Raw genomic sequence first — 21,382 nt, forward strand, 5'->3', positions numbered from 1 at the left:
TCTGAGTTGTCAGTACAGAGCCCGACGCGGGGCTCAAACTCACAAATGGTGAGATCATGACCTGAGCCAAAGCTGGACACTCAGCCGACTGAGACACCCAGGCGCCCCGGTCTCTCAAGATTTTATAGCTAATAAGCATACTGTTTTATCAAGACAAACAGAATTTAACAGAAAAAAATTTGGCTTAGTATATTATATATATGTTTATGGATGTGTGCGTACCTCCGTGTGTATGTATGTGTATGCCAAAATTTTTTAAATTGCCTTATGGAGTTTTAGATTATAGGGTTTTCTATTAAATAGAATCACCTGTCGTCCTGATGCTGTCTTACTCTCCAATTTTGATAATTTATCAGCTTCTTTAACTGCACCTAGAATTTTGGCAAACATACTTGTATCATCACCATCCACTTCATGAAGAATATCTGAAGTCTCAGGCATATAAGGATTTCGATTAAACATTTGAAAATATGGTGTATTTTTAGTAGGTTCCTATTTTAACAAAAATAAACAACAATTTGTAATAAATTACATAGCAAGAAATAGTCATCACTCAAAAGTAAGGAATTATAGAAAGTACAAAAAGACACACACCAAGTGAGTTACATTGAAGGCAAATGAAATGGCTGATAGGTGATCATCCCAGTTGTTTGGGTGGTCAGCACAGTGTTTACAAAGAAATGCTTTGATTGTGCTAGATGTACTTTCAGTTCGATTAACAGCTTGGGAGGCGTGAGAAATTACAATTTGCTTTGTGCCAAACAATCCACATAGTTCAACATTGATCTGAAAAATATATAAACAAAGTTGACTTTAAAATTTGTATTTTATGCTGATTCAAAGGGCCACATGCACCCCAATGTTTATAGCAGCACTATCAACAATAGCCAAAATATGCAGAGCCCAAATGTCCATCAACTAATGAATGGATAAAGAAGATGTGGTGTATATACATACAATGGAATACTACTTGGCAATGAGAAAGAATGAAATCTTGCCATTTGCAACAACATGGATGGAACTGGAGAGTATCATGCTAAGCGAAGTCAGTCAGTCGAGGAAGGCAGATATCATAGGATTTCACTCGTGGAATTTGAGAAACTTAACAGATGAACATAGGGGAAGAGAAGGAAAAATAAGATAAAAACAGAGAGGGAAGCAAACCATAAGAGACTTTTAAATACAGAGACCAAACTGAGGGCTGATAGGGGTGGGAGGGTGAGGGAGTGGGTTAACTGGGTGACGAGCATCAAGGAAGGCCCTCTTCGGGATGAGCATTGGATGTCATATGTAAAAGATGAATTGCTGGGTCCTAGTCCTGAAATCTAGACTACATTGTATGTTACCTAACTTGAGAATATAAAAATTAAAAAAATAAAAAAATAATAAAGTTTGTATTTTACTCTTCCACTGACTGAAAGGTTTCAAAAGAATTTGAATCTTGCCTTTTTCATTGATCGTAGCCATTCTATATAAAAGCATACATATTGTATTAAAAACAGCAATGACTATTTATTGAGTCATTATGTGGTCAGTACACTAAATGCTTTACATTAGCTTAGAACAATCATAAGTTATCATTAACTCCATTTTACAGATAAGAAGTTGAAGCGTTGGGAGGCTAAGTGCCTTGCTAAACATACACATACAGCAAGGAAATCAAAGAAAAGAATTTAACACTAACCCTGAGTTCATGTAACATTTTAATTCAGCAAACAATTTCTCAAAAAAACACTAAGTCACATAATCTGGTTAATAGCTATGTGACTTTGACAAGTAACCAAACTTCTGTGTACTCATTTTCCTCATCTGTAGAATGAGGAAAATCCTACCCAGGACTCTTGAGAATTATAGGAGTAGATGTTTGTAAAGCACCTAAAACAGTTCTTGGCAACTAGTAAGTACTTTATAACTTGTAATGTTACTATTATTGTTGTGGTTATTTTATTATCTGCAGGACCTAACAAAATCCAAAATGAGTGTAAAAACTTCTAACAGTAAGTCTATAAAATGTGAAACAACTTACTTTTCCTACCTTATGTCTCGGACTATATTTTATTATTCTTAACTGGGTAAACGTTTGATTAATAAACCTGTCTTTTGAAAAACTATATCCTTGTTGCTTAATTGTAAGAAGACAACTATCATAGTAACTAAAAAGGTAAAGCTAATAAATTAGGAAAAAAAACCCAACAAAAACAAAATCACATTTCCCAAGCTGCTGTGCAGGTAGGGGTAGTCATGTGATATAGTTCTGGCCCAAAGAGCTGTAAATGGAAGTTGCTGGGCAGATTCAGATGGTACTAGCTTTTTTTGTCTGTTGTCCTACCCATTTCTTCTGTCTGAAATACAGACTTTGTGGCAAGGGCTCTGGCAGCCATGTCATGAACATAAGATTGAGAGTCACATCTCAAAGATGATGGAACATAATACTAGAAGCATGGGTCCCCAGTGACATTCGGAGTTACCCTTCCAACCTTGGACAGCCGAGAGAAGAGAGGGGTACTCTCTTGTACCTTACTTGGGGTAAGGATATCAGGATAGCACCTTATTCTCTTACTTGTAGCTAATAGAGTTCCTAGCTAATATATGTACTAATTTAGGCTGCCTCCTTTTAATTCAAAAGTAATTTAGAAGAAATCCTAGAGGGGCACCTACATGGCTCAGTGGGTACAGCATGCGACTCTTGATCTCAGGGTTTTAAGTCTGAGCCCCACATTGGGTGGGGAGGAAGGAGAGAGGGAGAAAGAGACAGAGAAAGAGAGAAATCCCAGAGAATTGGTATCATTTGGGTTAGCCTCAATCTGAGGTTATAATCAATGGCTTTAAATGACTGACCTCTGGAAAAGGGTCAGAAAACATTTCATTCACTGGAATGATCCAGTGAATTCATTTGTGGGATGCTATCCTGATATCCTTACCCCAAGAGCCTTTTTTCTTCCATCAACAAGACATTCTATTAATGGTTATAATTTTGGTTTTCCTTAAGACCTATCTTTAAAATCAAAGACGCAGATTTTCCTTTGACAATGTTTATTGTCTTTCCTTCAGAGACCTACAAAAAGTTCGTGCATTTTATTAAAACATCTGTACTTTCATCCAACTGTGTAATACACACACACACGTTGTATTCATCCACACTGTAATATTCTAATATTATTTCAACACTTTAGCAGTGTTTTCTATGTATTTTCTGGAAAAGAAAACATTACATTTTGTCACCATTATGTTCTCTCAGTAATATTTAAACCACTGAAATCACAGCAAAAAGAACAAATTTTCTCAATGTTCTGTGAGTTTTAGTTTTTTGCTATTAAACCTCACAAAAGAGGCTTATAAACATTTATTGATACCTTTGGTAAAATTTCCAAACTCCTGGATTATCACATGACTTTAAACATAACTGGAAAAACTGGTGATTCATAATAGCTTCATAGTGTTATTATTATTATCTTTAAGCACTATATGCACTTAGGGTGAGGCTTTTCATTAGTTACTTTTCATTAGTTACTGAAAGGTAAGTAAAATACGCTCTTAGATATAAGTTATTTATCTTACCTCATGAATGAACTCCTCTCTTTGGTCCATTATTATTTTCTGTGGTGGTCCATATAAGAAAAATATATTGATAATAGCTTTAGAAACTTCTGATGGTGAAACATCACAGAGAGGCAAAATCACAACCCATTTTGTGAACAAATCTGCCATGATTATAGCATACACGTGACTTCTGATGCTTGTATGAAATGGGCCCATCAGATCAACAGTAACTATACTCCATGGATTCTCCACCTTGAGAAAGTGCTGTTTAGGTGCTAGAATAACTGTATTTTTTGCCACTTGGCAATGCTGACAAGCATATACCTATAAAATAGGCACACAGTAAAAAAAAAAAAAAAAAAAAAAAAGAAATGCAATACAGATGTTAATATAGTCAACATAATACCAGTCTTATAAATCTGAACTTTAAAATGGCTAACTGGTACTTTGTTTTGAAAGAGAAACTTTTAGACTATTCTCAGAATAGAATAAAACCTTCTATTTAGAATAATAAGCAAAATATTACTTGTTATTACAATCCAAGGACTACCTTAACAGGTCTTATTCACATGGAACAATAGTTTATATTCAATAAATATTTATTAAATGAATAAATCTTCAAACAAATTTCTTATATCAAATTTGTTAAAATTTGAAGTCAGTAGCTGAATATACAATAATTTCTATAAGCAAAAGATTTTTTTAAAGTTATCATTCTAATAAATGTAGTCATTAATCTATTCCAACAATATTTATTAAAACATAATTTTATTCAAACAATACTTACAGATGCCAGAAATCCCTCCAGGTCTCAAGAAAATAGAAAGACCAAAAGCAAAGCCCATGCTGTCATGGAGGTTTTTATGTAAATGGGATGAGAATTGATTAACATATGGATGATGCCACTGCTCAACGTATTTCTAGAATTCCACTTAGGAAACTTCTTTCAAACCAACTTGGGAACAAAATTTTATAAGCTGTCTTTGCATTACAGTTACTTTTAATCAAAAGTCTTATCTTCCAACTTATATACTAGTTTTCATAATAACCTCTGATTATTTCCAAAAATCATATCCATTCTCAAATGATAAAGATTTGGCAAATATTTCACTGAATAAAGTAATGTGTGGCAGGTTATAAAGGCAAATACAATTACCGAGGTCTTAGAATATATGCATAGACTATAAACTGATAACTCATAAATGATTTTTAGTTAGATGTTGGTTTAATTTTTTATACCTGAAATGACAATCTTTTCGATGTACTATTATAATTATTAAAGGGATCTCATATACATACCAAGGAATTCCTACTATTCATCATATAACGTACACTAGAAACAGTAGGAATCAGATGACCTACCAGTAAGAATACCACAATTCCTAGATGAATTTCCTATAAGAAGAAGTTGAAGGTTTAATAGGTCATAAAATTACAAAACTCAGACGAATTTCATTATTTTGCAACTTGATTTCACCTTTAGTTGATTTGGGGTATCTACCATATTTGATATTTTCTATATCAAGATGAAATATGCACAAAAGATGAGAGCATACAATGGATCTGACTTATGAACATAGTCTCCTCTCAAGAAAAGATCACATGATTGCCATCAGAGAGGTAATCATTTAGTCAAAAGAATTTCAACCCCATTTGAATTCTGCCTATACAAGAGTTGAATGATGAAAACCTGGTTCTAAATAATCTATTTAAATATGCTATTTTTCAAATGTTTAAATAATGTTTTAGTTCAAATTATACTTTAGTGATTTTAAAGGAGAATTTTTATGGGAAGTAAAACTCCTTTTAAATGTTTTTTGTACAAAAACTACCTACAAAAAGTGCTTAAGAAGAGGTAATATCTAGAATAAATCTGGAGGAATAAAGAATTTTGGATATCTACTACAAAGACATTATTTAAAATATTCTCGTGCATGCACAAGTGGGAAAGGGACAGAGAGAGAAGGAGAGAATCTTAGGCAGGCTCCACACCAGTGAGGAGCCTACTGTGGGGCTCGATCTCACAACTGTGATATCATGACCTGACCCAAAATCAAGAATCAGACACTTACCGACTGAGCCACCCAGGTACCCCTAAGAAATTCTTAATACATAAGCCATACCCACTGTTTGACATCATTGGTCACAGAAGTCCAATAATAACTGGATTCCACTAGAGTAAGGGTCCTGGATATGCCATGATGAGCTCCAGTGTCATTTTCATGGCATTCTCTTAAGACTTTCTTTTTTTCTTCTTCTGAAACAATCACCAAACGATTTTGTTTTCTGTCTTTTCCAACATAAAACAGCTTTTTTTCTAGAATCAATAATGCCAAAAAGATATAATTGCAATTTTTAGAGACCAATATAGTTTTAAAATAATCACAGCCTTATCTTCAAGCCATTATGTTTTTTTTTTTACTCTTTTTTTCCCTCTAAGATAGCATATTTATTTGTAATGAATACATGCAGTCTGAAAGGTTTTCAGCTGCTAAACTTACTAGATACACAGGAGGAGCACCAGTTGCTGTTATTTTGTAACTATACCAGTGCAGCTAGCTTGCTCACCAAAACATGTAATAACCACAGAAGTATAAAATTATCTTTCCATGGGAGTACTCAAACTGGAAAATATTTGCAGGCACCTCCTAAAAATGGCATGAATTAGCAGATAAATTACGTACAGATAAGCAACTTCTAGAGTGGTATTTCACCATAACTACATTTTTTTAAGCAACTATCTATGTTACATTTTTCTAGATTTGGACAGGAAGTGTGGTTTGTAAAGCAGGAGAGTGGGAGAACCTTTATCTTTAAGATAGTTCTCTGTTTTCCTTTGTAGGGCACCTGAGAAGAATCTACAGCTGGAAAACAATCAACATAGGGTGAGAATCAGTACCTCTCCAGTGTGGACTCAAACTCCAAAATACAGCATCAAGTTACTAATGTGCTTAATTAACTATATGCTGAGTGGAACATTCCTTACTTGAATTAGAAGGTAAGCAACTTAAGAGCAGGAACCTCATCTAATTTATTCATCAATGTATTATCCTCAACCTAATATGTGATTGGCACACAGTAGGAACTTGGTAAACATTTGTTGCATAAATGATTAAATAAATGAATGAATCCTAACTTTACCAAAAAGCAAAACGTGTCCTTACTAAGTATAGAGGAATTATAGGAAGGGTTATACACAGAGAGATAAGAGGAGGTGTTTATTTATTATTTTATAGTCTTCATGACCCGCTTTTAAGGAAGCCTGATTTTCTACCTATAGACAAAACTCCCATTAATAGCACCAACATTCATTCATTTATCTGGTGACTACCAGCTTATTTCAACTCAAAACTTCTCTTCCCTGTGAAGAGGAGAAAGAGAAAAATTATCATAATCTTTCAACATAAAGATACTACTGCCTTTCAAATATTCATTCCATTTAGGGGGATTAGGTGTCCAAAAATGAATGTGATCCTGAGAATATCTGATGGCAGGAGGAGACCACAGGAATAAATATAGCAAGAAAAGTTAACGTCAACACTTTCATATTAGCATCAATTAAGCTCTTCATTGATAGTGACATAAGTGGTAGAAAGTGTCATTAAAGTTGGAACCACCTGAGAACAAAAGCAGGCAAGGTTAATTTAGGTGAGTGTTTAATTTTTCATGGTATCATTTTCGGTCTATGATTTAAAATGGCCTTTTCATGCTTACTAGCATTCAGTTAGCTTCAGTGTCATTTTTATTTTGCTTTTGAGTGAGTGGCATCATCAATTACACTGGTAACTGTTAAGCAACAACCAGTTACTGCAGAAATTCTCAGGACTCCACAGAGAACACGCATGGAAAAGCATCTATATGAACTTTTTACTTAAGATGTGGGGCATTAATGTTACCTCTGAAGATAAATTTTTTTGCTGCTCTTCTTATGCCACTCCTCTCACTTGGTAGCGTAGTTGGATGATATTCACCAGTTCGTTTATAATACGCAATCTGCTTAAGATGAAGGTCACCATTTTTTCCACTACGGACCATCATGAACCTAGGTAAAAGATATTTAAAGATATAACTTAAATGATAAGCTTGTGCAGTTGCTATTTCAGTGCAGGCTTCTGTCATATTTCTGCTTACATATGAATTGAACATTCCCGGGATATTATCTGTGACGGAGATAATTATAGTACAGAAAAGGAACTGTGTGACGTATATGAACTAAAATATTCAAAAGCTATTTTTGAGATACATCATGACACATTATCTTGTCTCTTTCCATGTGAGAAGAAACGCTGAAAATTTCCACATAATGGGAAAAAAGAAAATAAACAAGTATACTTCTAAAAGTTTTGCTTCAAGTCTCTCACTACCATCAATTGAAATGTTACTTATTTAAGATGGTTGTTATATGACATTTAAATACATGATAGGTTATAAAAGGCAGAAATAGTTTTATATTACTCCTAAATATATTTATGGTCATTGGGAAATGCAAAAACAAAGCCTATCCAAATAATTTATGAGATTTTGGAAATGTTCAAATGATAAATGAAAAAGAAGATATTTAGCTATGCTAGATCTCATATGCTCTTCTGAACTGCATCTAAGCTGCTTTTTCTTGAAGAGAAATGATTTTTGGTCCTGTACATACTTTATGTTATAAAGAAAACTCTGGGTGCACTGGCAAAATTAAAACAAAATAAAATGTGTCTATTTTAGATCATAAATTATATGGGAAATCACTAATTTTTTTTTTATTTTTATTTTTCAACGTTTATTTATTTTTGGGACAGAGAGAGACAGAGCATGAACGGGGGAGGGGCAGAGAGAGAGGGAGACACAGAATCGGAAACAGGCTCCAGGCTCTGAGCCATCAGCCCAGAGCCTGACGCGGGGCTCGAACTCACGGACCGCGAGATCGTGACCTGGCTGAAGTCGGACGCTTAACCGACTGCGCCACCCAGGCGCCCCGGAAATCACTAAATTTAAAAGAAAAAAAAGACCTTGTCTTTCATATTTTCAGCTAAAAGGAATTATTCTGTGCAGAGTATTGGGTGTGCCACCACTCTCATCAATCCAGATCAATTTTTGGCCTTTCTTTCCCTGCTACTGTGCCCTAAGAGACTGACCCTTACAGACTACATTTATAGTTTTCTGATTAGACTTGTCCAATGGGAGGTACCAGCAGGCAAATCAGAATGGAGAAGTCAGGATATTCATTTCACAGGTCCTTCCTTGGTTTAGGCTGCAACCTTCTATAACTATACCTCCTGTTGAGTAGCCCATCCTCCATGTCTCTAGTTCTCATTAGAAGTCTGTAACATCATTTCTTCTTGCTAATTCAGGGGTACTATGCCATCCTTATTTCCTGCTGTTACTAATCTCCAGGTTCCATGTTGATTTCCCGCACCCTGTTCTTATGTCTTTATACAGGAGCTTCATTAAATTTTCTTCAAATTCCCAGCAAAATGTATCTTCTATTTCCTACCAGGGCTCTGATACAAATACATAAAGTTTTGATTTCTAAAAATAATACGGATGTTTACTGACCACTAGAAGATCTAGGGATGAGGCTACAAGAGAATGCTACTACAGAGAGAATGTTAGAACAAAAAAGAATAGAGTGTGCCTAGGAACCCATGGCTTAAATAGCCTATTAAGTGTCTTCCCCTATGATATATCACTTTCCACATTCAATAACTATGTTTCTGATCTTTTCCTAACTTCCAGTGAAAATATCAGTACATTTATAACATCTTTTAATCTTGGGTTAGCATGAACTATAAGCCATTTTTAAAGGCAAAGTTTCTGCAAAGCTAATTCTGTCCTCTCATAACCTAAAAAACAAGTTAATTATCTCTGTAATGTATTATAAAAGAGTTTGTTCTAAGTTTATTGACTTTCAACTAAATATTAAGTATATGCATTTTTCATTTTATAACAGATAGCTATATCCCAAAATCAAACAAATGTAACTTATTACAGTTTCTAAAAAATATCAAAAATGAATGGATCAGGTTTTAAGACTTACTATGAAACTACAGTTAATACAACAGTTAAGTATTGGCATAAGGATGGACAAATACGTCACTGCAACAGAACAAGGAGTCCAGAATTAGATCCACATGTATACAATCAATGTACAACAAAGGCATAAATAAATACAAAGCGGGGAAGAGAAAGTCTTTTCAATAAATGATGCTGGAAATATCTGCTATATGTACGGGGGGGGAATGAATCTTAACTACTTACATCTTCCACAAACTTAATTCCAGATAAGTCACAAACCTAAATATGAAAGGTAAGTTATAAAGTTTCTGGAAGAAAATATAGGAAGATCTTCAAAGCCTTGGGATATGTAAAGACTGCTTAAACAGGACACAAAAATCACTATTCTTAAAAGAAAAAAATTATAACAAATTGCACTTCATCAAAATCAAAGCCTGTTCAAGAGGAAAGGAAAGTTAATCCACAGACTGGGGGAAGATATTTTTAATATATATATATCTAACAAAGGACTCATACTCAGCATATATAAAGAACTTTAAGACCTAAAAACTGAGAAACCACTTGAAAAATACATATAAGCAGAATAAAATAATCTTTTTATTTTATTCTTACATAATTACATTTACTTATAATGGCATGCATGTACTTGCTAGTCAGTGTACAAATTCTCAAAGCTTGCAATCAGATTAGGCACTGCTGGCCTCATTTCCTCTTCCACATTGATTTTCATGCAGTATTTGCTTTATTACCACAGCAACCATCTAAAAAACCAGTTTTGCAAAGATATCCAGAAAGCAATGTAGTGTGACCATATGTTGAAACTGTGAACTACCTCAGACTAGTAGTCCACAAGAGATCTGATAGATGTTGAGTACAGCTGTGCTTCTTTGAAAGCTTAAAATATTCCATGGCATCCTGTCAATTAACTATGATGTCCAGGAAAGCTTTGGCACACAATTTGAGAACCACGAGTTAAAGCATTTAACAAGTAAATACAAACTAGATTTACTGAGTTAAATATCTAGATGTTAAGTAAGGAAAGGCTGTAGACTGAGAACACTGATTACATATATATATATTTATTTCGGTTGTTGTGTGAGTTCTTTTTTTTTCTTTTTTTTAATGTTTACTTATTTGAGAGAGAGAGAGAGAGAGAGAGAGAGAGCATGAGTAGGGGAGGCGCTGAGAGAGTGGGAGACACAGAATCCAAAGCAGGCTCCAGGCTCTGAGCTGTCAGCACAGAGCCCGACACGGGGCTTGAACTCACAAACCGTAATATCATGACCTGAGCTGAAGTCAGACGCTTAACTGACTGAGTCACCCAGGTACCCCAGAACACTGATATTTATTAATTATAGGTTCATGGGGCACCTGGGTGGCTCAGTCAGTAGAGTGTCCAACTTTGACTCAGGTCATGGTCTCCCAGCTTGTGAGCTGGAGCCCCAAGTCAGGCTCTGTGCTGACAGTTCAGAGCCTGGAGCCTGCTTCGGATTCTGTGTCTCCCTCTCTCTCTGCTCCTAACCCACTCGCATTCTGTCTCTGTCTCTCTCAAAAATAGACATTAAATAAATTTTTTTTTAATTATAGGTTCATCAGAGGTACAGACTGAAAGTTTTTGTCAAATGTTTAACTGCAACCAAAGAAACCTGGCAGATATCAATGTTAATACTAAGTTCTATAAGTATATGACAGAAAGCACCTATTAGGTCAATCTCTTATTTCTGTTCTCTAAGCACTTTCCAAATAAAGAAAAAAAAAAGCAAGAGCTAATTTCATAGAAGAATAAGATTTCTTATTTCATTTTCTCTTTCAAAGTTAATTTTTACACTTTTAAAACATACACGTTTCTTGGTGATACGTGTTTCTAGCTTCCAGAAAAAAAAGTTCATTGAAATAAGGCTTTCTAATGTGAAAGACCAATTTTATTAACAGAAGGCTTACTATGTTTCATATTTCTATTCTCTGGTATCACACTAATATAGAAAAGGATACTAAAAGTATATTTAATTTTCAAGAAGTAAGGAAATATGAATAAATTTTTGAAAAATTAAATATACCACATGACAAATGTAAAAATTAGATTTTTGACTGTAGAACACAGTAGGTTACCACTAAAACGAAGGCCAGAGATTATGATTCAATCTCACACTTTCCAGATAAGGAAAATAACTTCCGGTGGTTAATTTAGATAGAAATTGGTAAATTATAATATTCAACAATGGAAATACATTATTCCTTTCTGAAATAGCATTAAAAAATCCCCATAGAAGCTCTGTCTTAGAATCTAGAATGCTGGAACAAGGGCCCTTCCCATCCTAATAATGAGAAAAAGCTGGGTAAACTTCCTAAGATGTCAGTTCTCCTCAAAGTGATCTACAAAATCAATGCAACACAATCAGAAACCCAGCCAGCTCTTTTGTAGAAACTGACAGGCTGATTCTAAAGTTAAATAGAAAACCAAAAAGACTTAGAATAGTTAAAACAAGTTCAAAAACCAAAAGACTTAGAATAGTTAAAACAAGTTCAAAAAACAAGGATATAGTTGAAGAATTTCACATTACCTGGTTTCAAGACTTCTTTAATCTATAGTATTCAAGACTGTGGTATCAGAAAATGATAGCCAAAGATCTATGGAACAGAATAGTGTCCAGAAACAACCACAAAGTAATGGTAAATTAATTTCTGACAAAGATGCCAAGAAATTCAATAGAGAAAGGATAATATTTACAACAAATGATGCTAGAACAACTAAGCACCCATATGAAAAAAGATGAACCTCAATTCATAACTTGCACCATGTGTAAAAAGCAATCCCAATGGGTCATAGACCTAAATGTAAAACCTAAAACTACAGAACTGCTAGAAGTCAACAAAAAAGAAAATCTTGGTGAGCTTACATTAGCAATGATTTCCAGAGAGCAAATAAAAAGAACCATCCATAAAAGAAATAATTTAAATTTTACGAAAACAGCAATCTCAGCTGAGAGAAAATATTTGTAGTACACACATATAATAAAGAACTTATGTCCAGAATTTGAAAAGAACTCTCAAATCTCAATAAGGTAATGATCAATCCAACTAAAAAATGGGCAAAAGATTGAACAGACATTTCATTAAAGATGACTTGCAAATAAACAGGTGAAAACATGTTCAACACAATTAGACAATTAAAAAAATACAAATAAAAACTAAGATGCTACTACACATCCATCAAAATGGCAAAAAACAACAAAAAAGAAACAAAACCTGACAATACTAAGCACTACAAAGGGTACAGAGCATTGCTGGTGAGAATAAAAAATGGTGTAAACATGTTTGAAAACAGTTTTAACTAAAGAGAAATTATATGTTCATACAAAAATGTGTATGTGACTGTTTCCAGAAGCTTTATTCCTAACAGCTAAAATCTGAAAATGAACCAAATGTTCATCAGTGGGTGAATGGGTAAACAAATTATGGTAGATCCATATGATGGAATTGATAAGGAACATCGATAAGGAACAAACTAAAAATCTACTTAATAATAAAGATGAATCTCAAAAATCATTATGCTAAGTAAAAAAAGTGAGACACAAAAGGCTACACACTATATGCTACTGTTTATACAATATCCAGAAAAGCCAAAACTATAGGAACTACAGGAACAGGGAACAATTTTTTTTTTGTAAAGAATTCTCTAAATAACTGCAAAAGCAATTTTTAAAAATTGCAAACATTTATACAGTGCTTTACTGTGATGATCCTCTCAATATCCTGTCAAGTAGGTACTAGTTGTATATCTACTTCATAGATAAGAAAATAGAGGTTCACAGACATTATCCAATTTGTACAAAGCAACATAGTAAGTGCAAGCACTAGACGTTTGCAGCTTGTTCTATGTTGCTTCAAATTTCCCGTTGGCTTTTTTTCCCCTGCTACACTAATAACTGAATTATTGTCCTCAGATTTAATAATTCTTGGCTCAGGCCTCTGCTAGAAAACTTATAAAATACTTTTTAATTCATAATTCAGGTTATATATGAGAAAGCCATATTAATTTTTAATCATTTCACATGGTTTGGGACACAATGGACATTCAACTATTTGTAAATGAATAAAGAATTATTTGCTCTTCCTCATAGGAAAGATAGCACTGAATTGAAAAAAAAAAAAAAGAAAAGGACACATGTTCCAAAGATAATTGTTATTTCACTTAGGAAAACAATACTTCACTTGCATATCTATCACACTCCAAGAAGGGTGTGTCTAATAAGTCATGACTTTTAGGCGTCAGAATTTCTACTGTAAGAGCTACCTAAGTACCTAAGTCTCAGTATCCACATATGAAAAAAGAAAATAATACTTATCCCTCCTTCTTCATAAATATCAGGATCAATGAGATTGAAAAGACTTGGAAAGTCCTTTGCAAATAGTCAAGCAATATACAATTACTGTTAAAACATTTCACTATTATCAGCCACATCAAGCTGTTCAAAGTAGTAAAGAACACTTTCTTTTCTCAAAAGCTTTCCTTATAAGTAAAAAGATTGAAATTCTTGTCTCTTCACTTATAGTGATTAATGTTTTATGGCAATGTTTGTTGTAATGCTAACATCAAAACCCAGAAGACTCAAGAGTTATTTAATACATTATAATGAGTTTACAGTCTAATGGGGTTCACAAGCTTAAATACTTAAGAAAAATCAGTTCACAAAAAGGAAAATCGTGTAAGTTAGGTTAAAGTTTGCTGTTAATATTTGGCATATATAGGGGCGCCTGGGTGGCTCAGTCGGTTAAGCGGCCGACTTTGGCTCAGGTCATGATCTCGCGGTCTGTGAGTTCGAGCCCCACATCAGGCTCTGTGCTGGCCGCTCAGAGCCTGGAGCCTGCTTCAAATTCTGTGTCCCTCTCTCACTCTGCCCCTCCCCTGCTCAGGCTCTGTCTCTCTCTGTGTGTCAAAAATAAACATTAAAAAAAATTTTTTTTTAATTGGCATTTATACACAAGAGTAACTCAAAGAACCAGTAGTTTTTTCTTGTCAAAGTACACTCACCATGTGATCCCTAAAAACCATCCAATTGAGTAGTGAATATAAAGAAAACGGCTTTAAACCGTAATATTAGAACAAACCTAAATATCTTCCTATACCCAAATACTGAATGAAGGTATCATTTACAGGATAGAATTAAGTGGTTTAAGTTATAAGAATGAAGTTTAGGACTTCTTTAAATATGTTCTTATTTTTAAGAATTTGTGTATTAAAAAAAGTAGGAATGAGAAAAGGAGGTGAAGGTGGCTGACTACAACTTCTAATTTTGCAAGAGGAACTGTCAGGATCAAATTTGGTTGAGCTTTAACACTATGTCCCTAATACAACGTCAAATAAAATCAGTAAGTACCTGTGTAAATACTTATTACTTAATTCCTTTAATCATTTTATTTTGTGTGCAATAAAATGGTTAAGTATCACTTTAAATAAAATTAGGATTGGACAAAACCCATCAAGGCTACCAATTTAAGCCTCCAAAAAGTTGTTAAATGCATGTGTTCCACCTTAAAAACTTAAAATCTGTAACATTTCAATGAACATGTGAACTTGTGATCATTATTTTTACTTCTGCGTTAGTCTACTTTAATCTCTGACAAAAAGAAAAGCATAATTTTACGTAATGTTAAAGACTGGGAAATCTAATTACACCAGGCACTTCTAATCTGATCAACCTATAAATTGGTTTTAACAAAAAATGCCTTCATCCCTATAAGCATACACATGAAGCCACATGTGATAAGTGAATTTCCATTTTGAAAATTATTTCTCCACTTTAGTTCAGAAAAGCTCATTTAAAGGAAAAGTCCACAGAAATAAAGTGTGTATTTTGCCTTTAGAACTACGGGACAAGATTGTCCCTTGAATTCGCGTCTCTCCCCACCACAGGAGATTGTAATTTGGGGCGAAAGGCGAATATTTCAGATTAAATGGCAACTATGATAAAGTAAGTAGGGAGACTTCGTTCATGTCGGCCAACTGCCACGGTCAATTTTTGAACCTGCTCCGACTCTCGCACGCTATTTTAACTATTAGAGAGCATTTCCAGGGAGGTTTAATGGCTCGTTAATCAATTCTTCAGGGCAAGGTCCAGCTAAATTTAACAAAAGCAGGAAGACCATAAAGTAAAACTCGGTTACACAGACTAGGCACCTTCCCACGCCTGACAACAAAACTCGCCCCTTTTCCACTCAGCGGGCGCGGGACGCCGTAACGCCCAAGCAAGGCCCTCTCGCCCCAAGAGCGCCTGCGCAATCTCCACAGTCAATTAAACCCTTTCTTAAACTAGTCGATAGAAATGGTTTTGAAATTACTGTCAGGTGATGCCTCACTTTAAAAATCATCAGACATAACAAAGCATACCGGGACGACCACTCACCGAAAGTGGTCCTAAAGCAAACGACAGGATTTAAGCTTCCTCTCGCGACTTATCTGGTGCTGCCGGAAGCGGAACTACCGGTGTCTTTAAGAGGTGTGTGCTTATGAGGGCCGTGCGGACCGTTTGGCAATTGCCGGAAATCGTTCCGCCCGGTGAGATTTCTTGGTGAGACCCGAGGCGGGCGGGGTGAGGCGCGACCGAGATAAGGGAGGTGGTGTAGTCCTTTGCAGAACCTCTGCGTGGCCCTTCATCTGCTACTGTAGAGAGGAGACCGACGTCCTACCTAACAGCTGTAGTCTTTTGACGAACACCTCACTCCTGTCTCCGGCATTAAAGGGGAAACCGAAGCCCGAGTGGGCTCGGCTATCTCCTGCAGCTCGCGTGGCTACTGCAGCGGTGGCAGGTGAGGATTCCGGGACCGGAGGAGAACCGAGTTGCCGAACCCGGTCACCGAGGCCGCTGCCGGGCAGTTGCTTTGTCTTCTGCGCTTTGCGGAGCCCAGACACGCGCTCTTCCCAGGGGCGTGTGCCAGAGCGAAAGGCAGCGTGGGCGAGGAAGGAGTGACACTACGGCCCTGAGGCGCTTTTCGCGTCTGGATTTCTTCTTCTCTTCTATTGCCTCCCTTTTTTATTTCTTGGTTTTGAGATACACGAGATTTCAGCCCAGCCAGAAGGGAACTGCCGAGCGCCTAAGCTGATACTCTAGCCTGTGGGCTCGCTCCACCAAAGTAGGCAGCCTCGAGTTTGGGGACTGCTGTGGGTCGAGATCGCTATTTTTGTTTTCATTCCTCAGTCTTTGCCCCTTTTCTCGCCGCCTGCACCCCCACTTCAAGAGAACAAAAAGGCCCTTGCGTTGCAGCTTTCCAGCATAAAACGGAGGCTGCAGGTCTCTGCCTCACCTAATCAGTTCGAGTGTGTTGCACCTCGCGCGCTTGGAGGGAGAAGGAACGAGGGTGGCGACCATTGTATCTCATTTACTAGTTTATGGACGGCTTCTGGGAGTTTGCGACCTTTGAATTCCTATGGGTGATACTTGTCTTGATCTAGTGTGCTGGAAGGCTTAGCTGGGGAAGTAGGAAGCATGGCTGGCTTTAGCACCTAGCATCCTTGCCCGACGCTGGGATAGGGTATTGTTTTGCTGTTGAAAATTCTTCAATGAAAAATACAGTTTTTGTTTCAGGCAGATTAAATATTAAAGATAGCCGCCATTGACTGAGTTCTTATGTGTGCCAGGTGCTTTACATATGTTCTCATGTACTTCTCTCAACAATTCCGTGATGTATGTTAGATTATTCGTCTCATTTTCCAGAGGTAGGTACTGAGGCTTGGAGAGGTCACTTGTCCTAATAAACTTTTGCTACTAGTAAACGTTTGAACCTCTGTTAGAAACCAGGTTTTTCAGGTTCCAAAATCTGTATTATTGACTGTTACTATTGTCTTACCATTGTGCTTCCTTGCTTCCAGTTACTTCACTAACATTTTAAGTGGTTGAAAGTATTCATTAAAAACAAATTCAGTGTGCCTATTTATGTCTGACGAAATGATCTCTGTCCTCATGGAGCTTCCTTGTTCTGATGCAGAAGTAAATAGTTTAGAAACCAAAATACTGACTGTAGCATGGGTTTTTTAAAGCGAGTGATTAAACTGACATGCAGAAGGTTCAGAGTTGTCCAGTCAAATCTTGCCATTTTGGGTTTTAAACTCCTATGACTTTCATGGTAGTTGTGAGGATATTACACTTAGCGTTGACAGCAGCATTGTCACCATTCACAGCAATGTTTCCATCCGGAAAATGCTTTTGGGGTTTCAGGAAAATTGGTCATATGTCTATTTAGACTGAGCAATAAGAGCTGAGGGTCCTCAAGAAAGACGGACTTCTGTCCACTACATAGGACTGATGGATGATCCAAGGTGTCATTTTAAGGATTAAGTAGCTTAAATTTGGGGAGAAGATGAGTATTTATTCCAGGCAGTAGTGTTCATGACAGTCTGAAGCAGTGTGGTAAGATTAGAAAACATGTAATGAGGTCTCCAGCAGAAGCAGTGGCAAAGAGGAGTTTCTGTGGCTTCATTGCAAGGGCAGTAAATAGGTACATTCTAAACTAAATTGTTTGTCTTTGTTCTGTGCCAGTTAAGTTAGATCAGGAATCTCTTTTTTAATTATAAAAGCCAATAAAAGAAACACCTCACATTTACTAAATGTTTACCCTGTGCTAAATTGCTGCTTTGGCATTTAGTTTTCAAAATAATTTATTAAATTTATCACAGTTTACAGATGGTGGCTAGAGAGTTTCAGTAGCTTAGTTAAGGGTACGGATCTGAACAACTATTAGAAAAAGCTTTCTAACCCACTTTTGTCAAAGTCTAGAACAATGGTTCTCTCTCCTTTTTAAAAAAGTTGATTTCTTTTGAAAGAGCACAAGCAAGCGGGAACCTGAGCAGGGGAGGGGGCAGAGAGAGAGAGAGGGAGAAAGAGAATCCCTCCTTGGGGTCGTGAGATCATGACCTGAGCTGAAATCTGGAATCTGACACTTATTAGACTAAGCCATCCAGGCGCTCTTAGAGCAGTGGTTCTCAAAGTGTTATTACCAGGCCAGCAGCATCAGCATCACCATAGAATTTTAAAAATGCAGAGTATAGGCTCCCACTTTGAGACTTTAGTATTTTAACAAGCCTTCCTGGTGATTCTGATGTGTGATGAAGTTTGAGAACCACTTCCTTGAGTGTTGATACTTTAGTAGCATGGTACTTTCCAATTTATAAATCAGAGTTGAGTAGCATTTGTCTTTTGAACAAGTATTTCTACCTTTTTTAATCACAAACCGTTTTAAATTTCCTAACACCGTGCAATTTTAATTTGAAAATTGGATACAGTGAAGCCTGCCTAGGTACACTAGGGTTTCACTATTTAATAGGGAGCCACCAATTAAACTAGAATTACATACATCTTTAGAAATAAGAGTTTTGGAGTTACACTTTACAGTTTTTTATCTAACATACACTCCCAACTCTTAAGAATATTTGATCAAATAATTTATTATATTACCAGTAATCCAATGAATTATTTGATATATAGTTTCATCTTGGTAAGTAATTAGTTTTAATGTGACCAAGGAACAAGTACATGTAAACAACTTTGGTAAAGAATGTTTTGAGATGTCACTGTTACATGAGACTTCTTGAACTGATGTTGATAGACATCTGTTTATGTGGAAAGCTTGGGTGTCAATCACATAAAATTTTTGCAGAATTTGTTACACTTGTACATTTTTTTTTGAGGAGAGAATCCATAGATTTTTATTAGTTTAGCCAAAGAATTCTTGACTTCTAAAACTTCAAAAGCTGCTGTTAAAATGAAATATTTTCTTTATTCTCGTTTTATTGATATTTTTTGAGACTAGAATGCAGAAAGGTTTTATTCCCTAAAAAAAATAAAAATAAAAAAAGCCTCGTTTGCAAGTTGAACTTTCAAGTTAAAGCCTTTTAAAAATTGATTTAATGAGTTTTCAAATTGATTTATAGTTGTCAATGGGTTTTAAATTTACATTGCATTTTATCTGGGGTTTTTTCCCTCGGATATTGATCTGATCTATTCAGATATTACTGAACTGTGTTGCAAAGGAATTCAGCTTTTAATGGAATTTTGTTATAATTTGAATAATTTTCTCACTTATTAGATATTTTTGGACTTAAAGAATTTACTGTGTATTTTTATTGTTACTGTTACTGTCTTTTTGTTATTTTTGAATCAGTTTGTTGAATTGTTAAAATGTAGATTATTAAATATCAAAGCCTAATTTTTTAATATCATGGAAGAAAATGTCTTTGTATTTGAAGGTATGCATCAAATTACTGGTAATGATTTTACAAGTATCATTTTACTTTTACATGAATGTTTTTGAAGTACAGTCTCCAAAATTAATTTTTTCATTGTATTTTAGGTAGAAAGATTGTTGCATCAACTAACTGAAGCACTAAGCCTCTCTTTTAAACTTCATCAACAAATGAAGCAATGATATCTGAGAACAGAAGAACATTTGCCAACTAACTGTCATCACAATTTCAAGTGATTGTAAAAGCAAAAACAAGCTGCAACAGACCTTGTATAGTAGAGAGAGAATGGTTTATTTAAAAGCCATTTTAGTATAGTGCTTTATATCTATATCAAATGAAATAAAAATGAGTGAAGCCCCCAGGTTCTTTGTTGGGCCTGAAGATACAGAAATAAATTCAGGAAATTATCGACATTTCTTCCACCATGCAGATGAAGATGAGGATGAAGAGGATGAGTCTGTAAGTTTTTTGGTGAGAGAAGACCAGTACAGTATAGACTTCTTACTCATCACTGTTAAAGTGAATTATTACTGTCTAAATTGTGAAGCCATTTTTGCACATAGTAATTTGTTGGAAGTATTTTGCACTAAAACAGCATGTTTCATTACATTATTGAATCTATGTTGCATCAAGAAATCCAATCAGGAGTCAGAGTTCTAAGTTGTTTAATGATGCTGATTCTAGTGTCTTTCACTGGTATGCCTAGCGTGACACAAGACTCAGTTGAAAACATGGCAAAAAGAATAGGACCATAAACCAAAAGGATTTCTTGTATGTAGAAGTACCTAAAAAATATGTCAAGAGAAAGAAGTAAGTTGAAGGAAATCATTTTAAAGTTACAAAGAAGGACTTCTTAGCTTTGTTAAGTTTGTTATGTTGTCAACACAAGTGATGCTTGACTCAAAGATAGCCTTATGTATTAACTATTCAGAAGCCTGTAACTGTGTGGCTAGGAGAGGCTACCTCAAGTATCCACAGGGGTGTTTAACTGTGTAAGTCTTACTTTCTTTTTGATCTGATCTATTAGGATGTATAACCATAGTGGATCTTCAGGAATAACACCCATTTATTATGTTCATTTTACCATAGTTATATTAGCTCAACATTTGTCTTGTTTTCCCTTTACACATAGACATTGCTTTACTGTGAAGACTGATTCAAGATACAAGCTTATGTTTTTTTTCCCTCATATTTCCAGTTCGAAAGAGAATTTTGTTTTCAAACCTGTTATACTTGGTAAAAGTAGTTAAAAACAAACCAAAAATAGCTATTAGATTATTCTTTAAATCTTTTCTCATAATTATTTAATACTTTTCCCAGTGCAGTTATGCGTGTCTGAAATGTGAATCAGACTGCTTTCACTTGAAACCTTTCCCACCCACCCCTCATCCTCAGCCCGGGAAAGATGATTTTCAAGCTTCTCTTACGAGCAGTGCTTTTCTTCATCTGAAGTATTGTCTAGAAATCCAATAAGTGAAACAGGAAAGCAGACCTTCTCTGGCTGACTTAAACTAGGAAGTGCTATTGACTCAGCTTCAAGTACTCCTATCCCTTTTCACTAGAGTACATCTGAACACACTGTGAATGTCATTGACCATCAAG

The 21,382-nt window shown here is 35.5% G+C and overlaps 2 protein-coding genes across 38 annotated transcripts in view; one reads left to right on the forward strand and one right to left on the reverse strand.

The window, feature by feature from the left end:
* GIN1 (gypsy retrotransposon integrase 1) overlaps positions 1-16,058 on the reverse strand; it is an 84,881-nt gene extending 68,823 nt beyond the window's left edge. For 4 of the 7 annotated variants that reach the window (XM_053225402.1, XM_053225404.1, XM_053225395.1 and 1 more), the window contains exons 1-7: positions 15,948-16,058; positions 7,437-7,582; positions 5,664-5,857; positions 4,903-4,935; positions 3,559-3,864; positions 595-786; positions 310-492 (exon numbers count right to left, since the gene is read on the reverse strand). In XM_053225402.1, coding sequence (XP_053081377.1) covers positions 310-492; positions 595-786; positions 3,559-3,864; positions 4,903-4,935; positions 5,664-5,857; positions 7,437-7,578 — 1,050 coding nt within the window. In that variant the 5' untranslated portion in view covers positions 7,579-7,582; positions 15,948-16,058. Of the gene's footprint in view, positions 1-309; positions 493-594; positions 787-3,558; positions 3,865-4,902; positions 4,936-5,663; positions 5,858-7,436; positions 7,583-15,931 lie in introns of all 7 variants that reach the window. The other 3 variants (XM_053225409.1, XM_015080438.3, XM_053225407.1) reach the window with 2 other exon arrangements.
* Positions 16,059-16,080: 22 nt separating this feature from the next.
* Positions 16,081-21,382, forward strand: part of PPIP5K2 (diphosphoinositol pentakisphosphate kinase 2) — a 71,372-nt gene continuing 66,070 nt past the window's right edge. For 19 of the 31 annotated variants that reach the window (XR_008299915.1, XM_053225212.1, XM_053225229.1 and 16 more), the window contains exons 1-2: positions 16,081-16,350; positions 19,888-20,251. Coding sequence is in view for 30 of the 31 variants with exons in the window: in XM_053225212.1 (XP_053081187.1) it covers positions 20,126-20,251 (126 nt within the window). In the remaining variant the exon portion in view is untranslated. Of the gene's footprint in view, positions 16,351-17,179; positions 17,258-19,887; positions 20,252-21,382 lie in introns of those variants that run through there. The other 12 variants (XM_053225332.1, XM_053225330.1, XM_053225340.1 and 9 more) reach the window with 5 other exon arrangements.

Source organism: Acinonyx jubatus, chromosome A1 (assembly GCF_027475565.1).
Source record: "Acinonyx jubatus isolate Ajub_Pintada_27869175 chromosome A1, VMU_Ajub_asm_v1.0, whole genome shotgun sequence".
Taxonomy (NCBI): Eukaryota; Metazoa; Chordata; class Mammalia; order Carnivora; family Felidae; genus Acinonyx; species Acinonyx jubatus.